This window comes from Vulpes vulpes, chromosome 5 (genome assembly GCF_048418805.1).
Source record: "Vulpes vulpes isolate BD-2025 chromosome 5, VulVul3, whole genome shotgun sequence".
Taxonomy (NCBI): domain Eukaryota; kingdom Metazoa; phylum Chordata; class Mammalia; order Carnivora; family Canidae; genus Vulpes; species Vulpes vulpes.
The window spans coordinates 54,861,528-54,872,500 of record NC_132784.1 but is presented as its reverse complement, the minus strand read 5'-3'; the positions used below and the strand labels follow the sequence as shown (position 1 = coordinate 54,872,500).

The 10,973-nt window shown below is 55.6% G+C and overlaps 2 protein-coding genes across 8 annotated transcripts in view; one reads left to right on the top strand and one right to left on the bottom strand.

Annotated features, from left to right (window-relative positions):
* The window catches only part of TSHZ1 (teashirt zinc finger homeobox 1), a 78,116-nt gene extending 75,593 nt beyond the window's left edge, over window positions 1–2,523 (bottom strand). Inside the window, exons 1-4 of one of the 5 annotated variants that reach the window (XM_072758126.1) lie at window positions 2,392–2,523; window positions 1,911–2,134; window positions 1,304–1,355; window positions 91–714 (exon numbers count right to left, since the gene is read on the bottom strand). In XM_072758126.1, the coding sequence (XP_072614227.1) occupies window positions 91–130 (40 nt within the window). In that variant the 5' untranslated portion in view covers window positions 131–714; window positions 1,304–1,355; window positions 1,911–2,134; window positions 2,392–2,523. The other 4 variants (XM_072758125.1, XM_072758123.1, XM_072758127.1 and 1 more) reach the window with 4 other exon arrangements.
* Window positions 2,524–2,841: 318 nt separating this feature from the next.
* PTGR3 (prostaglandin reductase 3) lies at window positions 2,842–10,582 on the top strand. 3 transcript variants are annotated; one of them, XM_072758128.1, is made up of 2 exons: window positions 2,842–3,196; window positions 9,438–10,582. In XM_072758128.1, the coding sequence occupies exons 1-2, from the start codon at window positions 2,988–2,990 to the stop codon at window positions 10,360–10,362; spliced, it is 1,134 nt and encodes a 377-aa protein (XP_072614229.1). In that variant the 5' UTR covers window positions 2,842–2,987; the 3' UTR covers window positions 10,363–10,582. The 3 variants fall into 3 exon arrangements, with proteins under 3 accessions (XP_072614229.1, XP_072614231.1, XP_072614230.1); XM_072758130.1 differs by lacking the exon at window positions 2,842–3,196 and adding an exon at window positions 3,229–3,356; XM_072758129.1 differs by lacking the exon at window positions 2,842–3,196 and adding an exon at window positions 3,636–3,658.
* Window positions 10,583–10,973: the final 391 nt, after the last annotated feature.

Here is a 10,973-nt window from a genome sequence, read left to right as displayed (position 1 = left end):
TCGGCCGCGCCCCCGCCCCGGCCCCCGCGCCCCGCTCCCCGCGCCCCGCGCCCCGCGCCCCGCGCCCCGCGGCGCGGCCCCGCGCGTTACCTGCCGAGCGCCGGGGGGCCTGCTGCTTCCTCCTCGGCATGCTGCTCGGGCCGCCGCAGCCGTCGCCTCAGCCGCCGCCCGAGTTCGCGGGGCGCGGGGTCCGGGGCCCCGGGCGCAACTCCGCGGCGCGCCCAACTTTGGCCTCGTCCCCGCGGGCTCCGGGCTCCGGGCTCCGGGCTCCGGGCGCGCCGCGGGGCGCCGCTCGCATGGACGGCCGCGCCCGGGGCCGCTCAGGAGGCGGAGGCGGCGGCGGCGGCCGCGCGGGCCGCGTCCCGGCCGCCGGGCTGCGGGCGGAGCGCGCGGGGCCTGGGCGCCGAGCCCGGAGTCATCCCCGGCGCGGGCCGCGGGCGCAGCGGCGGGCGCTCGCAGGGCCGGCCCGCGGCCCGCGCTCCATGCCGCCGCCTCCCGCCGCTCCCGCCGCTCCCGCCGCCTCCGGCCGCGCTGCTGTGGCGGGCGCTGCCCTGCGCCTTCCTCCGCGAGCCGGGAGTCTCCGAGCGCAACTTTCTCTCCCCCTCGCTCCTCGCTGCTCGGGGTCGCGGCGAGTGGGCTCAGTGCGCGGGTCGCAGCTTTCTCATTGTGCGCCAGCGAGGCCGATCCAGGCTGTCCTTTCCTCCCGCACTTAGTCTAAGAGGAAGAAAGCAAACAAGACAGAGGAGTGAAGCCCCCGTACATACATGCGCCGGGGGGTGTCAGGCTGCTCCACCTTCCGAACAGTCACAGACCGAACAGGGTCGCCCCGCCGGCGCGCCGCTCGCGCCTCGCGCTCCCCGCGGGGCCCCGCCGCCGGACCGCCGCTCCTTCCACTGCCAGATTAACGCAAACACATTTGGATCATGGATTTTTGGCCGGTCTTGATCTTCCGACAGGAAAATTTTGAAAAATACACAAAAAGCACCCCCCCTCCGGAAAAAAAAAAAAAAAGAGGCGACAACAACAACCCGGAGAGCGTGTGCAGAGGGGCGAAGAGCGGACATTCAGGGGTGGGCGAGATGAGCGTGGACTGTCCCCCCCAAACTCCTGGGAGAGAGGGAGATGCACTCTCGCTCTCTTCTCTTTTCAGTGAAATATAACACACATTCGGATCGCAGAGCTTTCAGACAGTCTCAACTGATAGACAGACACATCGAGCTGCTTTTCCTGCTTCAGTTTTTACTCCTCCTCCTCTCGCCAACGTCACCCTGACAATTACAAATAGGTCTCTCACAAACCATACCTGTCAATCTTTTTAATTGCTTTGTTTTCCTTTTTTTTTTTTCTTTCCGGAGCTAAACAATATGACACAAAAAAGAAATCTTAATACAGCATAACATAAAAGATTGCACGTTGGAGAAAGGCATTGAGGGGTTTGTTATTGTAATCCACTGGCTGATACCGGGTAAAACCCATGTGTTATAAGCCAAGTTAAGTAGACACTAGTTCCTGCAGATTTTTAAACCTGTAAGTCCACCACCCCCACCCCCACCCCCACCCCCACGAACATTCATACACACGCACCCACGTGGACACAAACTATCCTTGGATGAGAATGTCCGACATTGGAGATGAAAATACCTGTGTCACTTTGGCAGCCTTACTGGGGAGGGGGCGGGGGGTTAGGTTTGATCCGGGAGGGGCACTGCGTGGCTTTTTTATTTGGGTGATTCTAGGTTAAGTGTAAAACAAGAGGGTTTTTTGAACTTAAAACGTGTATACCTTCAACACAAATTTTAAAACGGGCTCAACTCATCATACAAAAATGTGGAAAATAATTGAATTTGGTCCCTCTATGAAAAGTAAATTGGTTAATTCGGTCAATATAGACAATTAAGGCGAAAACTGACACGAAGGAACGACAGATCCTCCTAGCTGGGGTATAAAATGAGCTCTTCATCCATCGTTGCAACGTCTCCAATTAAGTCCTTCGGCATCCCCACCCAGAAGTTTAAATGCTTGTGTGCTCTGAGAATTTGGCCCTCTGGTCTTCAATATACGTGCTCTCTCCCAATGGGAAGCCCGTAACAGTCTTGCAGAGGCTACTTAACACGTTCATGGGAAAACGCGGAATCTAGGCCAGAATAAATAAAATGGTTTAGTTGGTGCAACTTGCATGGGACAGACAGGCTGAGGGCAGGAGGCGCGGGCAGGGCGTTCCGGGAACCCGGGCCCAGGAGCCTGGGGCGCCGGCTGCCCGGGCTTCCCCGCGCGCCCCCGCCCCGCCCTCGGCGCTGGTGCGCGTGCCCCGGTGTCGGGGGCTCCCCGCGCGGCCCGGGGCCCCGGCCGTGCCCCGCCGCCCGGGCCGCGCTCGGGGTTGATTCGTACCACCTTGCAAGGAAGTGAACGCTTCGCACGGAAGGGGAGGTGCCTGCGCCGGCCGCCGGGCGCCGCGCCGCTCCGAGGACGCCCGGGGCTGCCGCCGGCGCCGGCCGCGGCGGTCGCGGGACGCGCGGCTCCCCTCGCCGCCCCCCTCGCCCTGTGAGAGGAGTCAAATCCGGCGTTTGGAGCGCGGGGAGGGTGGGGATATCCGGTGCCTCCCGGACGCCGGGAGGAAGGGGGAGGGCGGAGAGGATCCTCGGCCAGTCTGCGCCGAGCAGATTCAAACCAAAACAAAAAGATTAAAGGAGCAGCGGCCGGGTGGGAGCGGTCCCGGGCCGGGAGGGACCCCGGGCGTGGCGCGTCGGGACCCGCGGGGGCCGCGCCGACTGGCTGCGCTGCGCGGCGGGCGGGGGGAGCGGAGCCCGGGCGGGCGGGGAGGGGGAGTCGAGGGGAGCACGCGGGCCGGAGGAGGGGCGGGCCCGGCCGCTCCGCCCGCCCGCCCGCCCGCCCGCCGGCGCCGCGCCGAGCCGAGCCGAGCCGAGCGGCCCCGGGCTGGGCGCGACCCCGGCCCGCGGCGGCGCAGACAGCGGGCAGAGGCGCGGGCCATGCTGCGGCTGGCGCCCGCCGGGGCCCGAGCCATCGTGGACATGTCGTACGCCCGCCACTTCCTGGACTTCCAGGGCTCCGACATCCCCCGCGCCATGCAGAAGCTGGCGGTGACCCGGCTGAGCCCCAACTTCCGCGAGGCCGTCACGCTGCTCCGGGACTGCCCGGTGCCGCTCCCCGGGAACCGAGACCTCCTCGTCCGGAACCGGTGAGCCCGGCGCGCACCCCCTCCCGGCCCGCCGCCCCCGCCGCCGCCCCGCCGCCCCGGGCCCGCCTGCGGCCCCACACGCCCGCGAGCGCCCGGGCGCACCGCCTGACTTGGCGAGAGCCCGGGAAGTTGAACCCGCCGCCATCTGGCGAAGGCGAAGGTGATGTGACTTGCTGGTGTGAATATCCGATGCCACCGGACGTCCTCATAACTGCGGGTTGTTTTAATTTGGGATTCCCCTCCCCTCCCCCAGCCCTCCCTCCTCCCCCTCCCGCTCCCGAAATAAAACCGACGCGACCCAGAAGGGGAGGCTCCCGCCCGGCCCTCCCGCGCGCACCCACGACTCCTGCGTTCCCGCAACGTGCAGTGCGGACCGGGGCCGGGGCCGGGGCCGGGGCCGGGGCCGGGGCGGGGGCCGGGGCCGGGGCCGGGCGCGGGCTGGACACAAACTGCGACATTTAGGTAACGTGCTTTGGAGGAAGGAGGCCGAGGACCGGGCTGGCTTCTCCTGTGCGCTGCAGGTTGGCAGCCGCCCCGCAGTGGCGGAGCCTGTCGTGGGGTGTGTTGGTGTCCACCTCGCCGGTGCCGTCTGCGTGTTGTCAGTGCTGTGTGGCTGCTGTCTGTGCCCCAGAGCCCACCGACAGGCGCGGCGCGGCCGGGGCGGCGGGCCAGGGCCGGGTGGGGCACGGCTGCGTTTGCCTGCGCGTTCTGCAGACCTTGGGCGGCACGCGGGTGGTTGCCCTGCCTCCTGACCGCCTCCTGCACCGCCACACTCCCCAGCTCACTAGTCTTTAGTACCTGGTGGAGCGCGGGGAGGAAAGGGACCTCGTCCTGCGGGAGCCCTGCCCTCCGGTCCCGGCCGCCGGGTGCCCTCGCTGCCTGACTTGCAGGCGGGGCGTCCCCCACTGCTCTCTCCCCTACGTTAGAGCAGGACTCGCCTGCCTGTTCAGGCGCATCGAGGGGTTCCCGTGTTGCGTGTTTCAGGCTAGAACACCCGATTGAAGGAAGTCGTGAGTTCTGAGTAACTATATTGTGAATTGTGTTCTGGACAGGACTGTGAGCCCCCCCCCCCCCCGCAAAGAGTGAAAGGCAAAGGGCGCCCTACCTAAGTTGGCTTGCCGCACCGTTTAATCCGTTTATTTTAGAGATTCGTATCAGCCTTCCAAAGACTGCAAAATGGAGTAATTCTGGTCATGATAAAAAAAAAAAAAAAAAAAAAAAAACTTTTGGAAACCTGTTGGAAAAAGTAAAAATTGAGGGAGCCAAGAGTGGGGCTGAGTGAAGCTGGCTCCGGGAGGGATGCAGAGAGTGCCTTAGAAGGTGGATGTACGTCCTCCTCAAAGTTTTTGTGGGTGGAAACAGGGCTGCAGAGGTTAAAGCGCTAGAGCTGTTGAGAGAAGGACTTGCATCCTACCGAGTTCAAAAGAAGGAACACACGCAGAACACACAAGAGACACGAGTGATTTGCTGGAAGTTGAGATGAGAAGCAGGCTGAAGAGCCTTCAGACTTTAACAAGCAAAAAGTTTTACATGGGCTGTTTTCTTGTGATTTTTCTGATCAGATACACTGATCTAAAACACACACCACTGTTCTGACCAAATCCCTTTTAGAAAGCGGGTGTGAAATAGGGAGGGGGTGACCGAGGGGAGCAGGCAGGAGGAGGTGTGAAGTTAGAGCACGACCAGCAGCTGGGAGTGGGACCACCCGCCAGCGCTCACCGGGCAGGCTGTTCCCGCCGGGCACGCTGTTCCCGCCGGGCACAACCAGTGCCCGGCCTCTCAACCTGTGAAGTGCATCAAGTCCTCGGGGTGTCCTCCCCTCCTCCGGCTCCTCGCTTACTCCTTCCCCGCCAGTGCCTGGGCGCCCCCTGTGTCGGGTCACCAGGGATGATCCCTGAATTTGGTGGTCAGGGTTCTGGAGCACCAGCTCATCCACGTTTGAACTCATCAGTTTGGGTGGCTTTAGGATCCATGCCTGTCTTTTCCCTCCACATCTGCCAACAGTCCCTTTAACACAAATGGTATATTTATATGTACAACTTGACCTCTAACTTCCATGTTGAAGCCGACATCAGAAAATGGGGCCAGTTCTCTCCTGAATCTTTGCATCCCCTTTCCCTACTCTGTGGAAAATCTGCTCCCATCCCCAAATTGTGAGATACTTTATACTTGGCAAATAGTGTCAGGGAGGTGACATTTTACAGATTAAAAAAAAAAAAAAAAAACAGACTGCAAGTCTATTTACTGCAGGTTAGTTCATTTTAATCCTAGACCAAATCTCCCCCAGAACTGTGATAATTGCATAAAAATTTTACGCAAGCACTTTTCATTTTTATCATCATAAAAATCTGCTCTGGAAAGAATGGCAGAAGCACACATTCACTTTCTCGGAAAGATGTTTGGAAATTTTAACTGCGCTGCCTGACTTCTTGCAGTTGGATATTTGTACATCTCATTCCATCTTAACAGAAAATACAAATACAGAGAGGAAAGTGCTTTTAAGCCAGGCGTGGATTTAGGATAATCTTTCTTCCATTTAGGGAAAGTGTGAGAGGGGTGCATAAAATCCCTGCAGAACATGTAATTGGTGTTCCTTTATCCATGTCTCACATTCATACATCCGAGGACAACTTCACATGCCCTCCGGAGGATGCCCAGCCCTCAGGAAGAAAAAGACACCCTCCGGTTAAGTCAGCTTGTGTGCTATTTTTAGCTTTTTTCCGAAGGATGGTGACACATTATTTCGTTTCCAAATATTTCTAACGATTTTCTGCTCAAGTGTATGATAATGGAGCAAAGAGTTTGTAGGAATGGCAAAGAGTGGGTGGGGGATGGGGAAGGCGTTTTTGATAAACGGTTTGTTGCTCACGGGAGGGTAACAGCATTTCTGCTGAATCTCCAGGCCGAGATTTTCTTTGCTTTATTTTTCTTTCTTTTCTTTTCTTTTTTTTTTTTTTCTCATTTTTTCCTTTCCTTTCCTTTCTTCTCTTTCTTTCTTTCCTTCTTTCTCTCTTCCTTTTTTAAAGAAAATCTGACCTGGACACTTTGTGCCCCAATGTTGAAGGCTCCGGACTTCACATTTTGTTTTTGTTCAAAGAAAGCATTTTCCTCCGTCTGCAGGACTGCCTGTTTCATCATAAACATGACGAAGGGGTTCCGCACTTTTTAGTATAAATAAAGCGGGCGCCTCTCGAAGGGTATATATTTGGGGGAAGCCCGCTCGGTCGCGTTCTTTTTCCTGGGGTTCCTAGATTTTAGGCTCCCGCGTGGATCCTCCCGTCGGACTGCTGGAACCCTGCACTTACTAAGAGCATATATTTTAAATTAAAGAGGGCACAAGGAGCGTCTGGAAATGCACGGTTCCCCCAAGCGTGTCTTTCCTTTCTTTCTCCGGCTCGCTCGCATGTCCCCTGCTCCCCGACCCGGGCCCCTTCCCACCGAGCCTGCCGCTCTTGAACTTGTGTCCCGAGGAGCAGAGGCGCGGGCGCCCGACCCTCCCGCAGCCCTCCCGCAGCCCAGGTAAGGATGCAGGCGCAAGGGCGGTCGCGGATCCCCACCTGCTGCGGCGGCCGCGGGGTCCACGCGGGGGTCCGAGACGGGGTCGCTCCAGGGGCCCGGAGACCCTGACGGGCGAGCGGGATAGCCGGAGGCAGTGGCCAGCAGCCCGCCCGAGATCCTTCACCGACGACGCAGGCAATTTGGAAGACGGCACGGCGGGGGGAGGGGGGGAGACACGGAAACGGGGTGCGCGTGAGGCCAGGGGCCGGTGTGGCCGCCCGGGCCGGGTCGCTCCTGTGGCCGCTGCGCCCCAGCGCGCCCTGTGCTCCGGGGACCCCCCGCGCCCCCCCCAGCTTGGCCGCCACTGGGTCCCAGCTGCCTGGGTGCGCCCAGCCGACCCCGCCGGGGCCTGGGAGGCCGAGGTCACGGTCACCGGCCCCTCCTCCCCGGCGCCCGCTGGCCCGGCCCCAGCCCGCTCCGCCCCGAGTCAGAGTCCCCGGCCGGCCTCTCCGGTGGCGGTGGCGGTGGCGGTGGCGGTGGCGGTGGCGAGGCCGCGCACCTCCGAGGGGAAGGCGGCTCCAGAAGGACCTCAGGCGCGCGCAGGCCAGGGAGGCGCAGAGCGGCGGGCAGCCTGGACGGGGCGCGCCCGGGCCCTGCGAGCCTCCCTCCTGCGCCCCAGCGCGGCCGCGCTCCACCGCAAGGGCTCATTTGCTTGTTTTGAGCGAAGCCCGGTGGTAAACACGGCGGCTGGGGCTGGTCAGCTGCAGGCAGCCCAGCTCCTCGCGGAGCCCACTCCCCTCTCCACTTGCCCTCCCCCTTTCCGCCGCGCGTGTGCCCTCTCCCCTCCACTTTTCTCCCGCGTGCCCTGCTTGGTTTCCTCACCTCTCCCCCGGGGATGGCAAACCACTGGGGGGGGGGGGAGCACGTAACTCCAGCAGCTCCCCCCCTCCACGAGGCGCGCTCCTGAGAGGTGGGGGGACCCCGGGGGCCAGCTGCCGCGGGGGTTCCCCTTGGGTGCAAGGCAGGGGTGCCCTCTGAGGAAGGGCCTCTCCAGCTGGGACTAAGGCTGGAAGAATTGTGGGCCAAGAGACCAGAGCAGCAGTAGGGCCTCCGTCCCCCACCTCTGGAGCAAACCACCATCACTTCCAGCCCACCCCTCCTTGGACTTGGCTTCCAGGCCTAGAGCAGGGGCTCGGGAGGCCAGATGCTCTAGCGGGGCGCTGCCCTGGCGCCTTCGGTGAAGTCCAGAGACATGCTCTGAGAAGCTGGCGCTTCCCAAAAAGACCAAACCTTGAGAACTATGCAAATGTAAAGGGAAGATAGCAGGCCCCCACCCCCGCAAACAGAGCGTAAGCATCCTGGTCTGAAATCCCAAATGAAAAGCCAGCAAAAATCGTTTTTCCTACTTTGCATGATTGCGTTATCATCGATGGCTACGGAATTCTGTAGTGTTATTGAGGCTGTGTGCTGTGCTAACTTCTGAAAGCAGCTTGACATGCCCCAAAGAAATTGTTTCCTTTCTTATTTCTACAATATGTAGAGAGCTTTCAGTATTGTAGATATACAGGGGGCATGATCATAAGGGAGCATTTATAAGTGCAAAGTGTTATCTGTGATACAGTGGAAGTGGATCCTTGCACAGGGGAATTTTGGTTTTATTAAGTTAAATTAAAAGTGAATTATTTTTAAAATGACCTACTTCCCAGCTTTCCTCCTGCCACCAGATACCACCATCTTTTCATGTCATTACAGGTGGAAATGACATTTTTAGGGTCCTCCATTATGTGTCTAAGCCACCTCCTGACATTTTTTAGCAGACGCCTTTTTTTTTTCCTTAGGTATCAGGATATTTTTGTTATGAGGTATACCGAGATGAAAAAAAGCTGGTAAAAATACCGACCTCGCAATTAAATTGACTCTGGATACCAAAGTGAAAATAATCATCTGGTATTAATCAAGTTATGTCTCTGCTTCTTGTTGAGGAAAAATATAGTGACGATTTGCTTTCCTTTTCATCTGAAAAGGACTCTAAGATGTTGAATGTTCCATAAAAATCTCTACCCTTATGAGACAATTTTTGTTCAATTAATCAAAATGCATATTTTCATGCTGGACATAGTTACATCAGAAAGAAAATTTGCTGCGGTCACTCCAACAGTGTTTTAAACAACCCTGCAGTAACATATAACAACCGATGACCTTGCACATTGCGTCAATCTTCAATAATATCATTGTCATTACTGTTATTATCCAAAGTGTTAAATTGTTGCCAGAATCAATACAAGTCTACTTCTTTGAATATATTTTATCTGACTGTTGTTTTTAACATCTTTGTTAACAGGCCAATTAATTTCCAACTCAGAGGTCCAGTGAAGTTTACGTATAAGACGGCTTCCTGACTTTTTTTTTAATGGTTTATTTCTGCTTTTGAAAGAAAGGGAAGGAAAATAAATAGCATGTGAACTAAAAACCTTGATATTTAAAGTGGTATGAAATTATCACTAACCTGATTAAAAAAATAAAATATACCAAAACTCTGATTGCAAATACTTGTTTAACTTCTTTTTTTTCAACTGAGTATCAGGACTGATCCTTTTTGTTGTTGTTGTTGTTAATTTTACCAGGATAGACAGCCTAGCCACCCATCCACAGTCACTGGAATTAGAGGGATTTTTCTAAATGGAGTATCAGGGCCTTGATGAAAGGAACATATTAATATATGTGTGTGTTTGTTTTCTTCTAGATTTGTTGGTGTTAATGCATCTGACATCAACTATTCAGCTGGCCGATATGACCCTTCAGTCAAGACCCCCTTTGATGTAGGTTTTGAAGGTGTGGGAGAGGTGGTGGCCTTAGGCCTCTCTGCTAGTGCCAGGTACACTGTGGGCCAAGCTGTGGCATACATGGCACCCGGCTCTTTTGCTGAGTATACTGTGGTGCCTGCTAGTGCCGCAGCTCCGGTGCCCTCCGTGAAACCTGAGTATGTCACCCTGCCAGTAAGTGGTACCACCGCATATATCAGCCTCAATGAGCTCGGAGGACTGTCAGATGGGAAAAAAGTTCTGGTGACAGCGGCAGCTGGGGGGACAGGCCAGTTTGCTGTGCAGCTTGCAAAGAAGGCCAAGTGCCATGTTATTGGAACCTGCTCTTCTGACAAAAAGTCTGCTTTTCTGAAATCGATTGGCTGTGATCGTCCCATCAACTATCACACTGAGCATGTCAGTACTGTCCTGAAGCAGGAGTACCCCACAGGTGTCGATGTGGTGTATGAATCCGTCGGGGGAGCCATGTTTGACTTGGCTGTAGATGCCTTAGCTATCAAAGGGCGCTTGATAGTAATTGGGTTTGTCTCTGGCTACCAAACTCCTACTGGCCTTTCGCCTGTGAAAGCAGGAACATTACCAGCCAAACTGCTGAAGAAATCTGCCAGCGTCCAGGGCTTCTTCTTGAACCATTCCCTTTCTAAGTATCAAGCAGCCATGGACCACTTGCTCAAGATGTATGCGGGTGGAGACCTGGTTTGTGAGGTGGACCTCGGAGATCTGTCTGTGGAGGGCAGGTTTCGTGGCCTGGAGTCTGTATTCCGGGCTGTTGATTATATGTACATGGGAAAAAACACTGGAAAAATTGTAGTTGAATTACCTCGCTCTGTCAACAGTAAGCTGTGAAAACAGAACAATGACATAAATCAAAGGAGAAAGAAAATGGGCACTTTATTCCTCAGAATTACTCAAATCGAGTGATTTGTAGTTGGTTCATGGATATAATATTTCTTGAAACAAAAGTAAGGTGTTAATGAATAAATTTCTCTTTCTCTTTCTTTTTTCTTTTTCCCCTCCCTTGAAAAAAATGCTAATAAAAACTTCTCTTGATGGCTCAGAGGTAAAACCGTTACATTCAATTCTTTGGTCATGGACAGTCTCATTCCACATTTTATTGTTCCAGGGAATTAAATTAATTCCTGATGCAAGATCTGATCAAATCAGTATGTCTTCAGCTTGATGAGATTTTAAAATCAGTCATGAAAATAGTTCACAAATTCTTTTACTTTGGGAGACAGTTTGGTTCATCCGCTAATGAGCAGTTAGTAAATGGGAGATATAGCAGAAAGATAGCCATGTATTTTCAGAGTCTATATTCCCAGGAAATGGCCCTTCCTTTTCTATCACCAACTACCTACCTAGAAATTTGGAGGAATTATCCCAAAACCTTGACTTTATTAGATCATTAGAAAAACAACGGAGTCAACACAGATCTATTTTTTTTTTTAAATATCTGT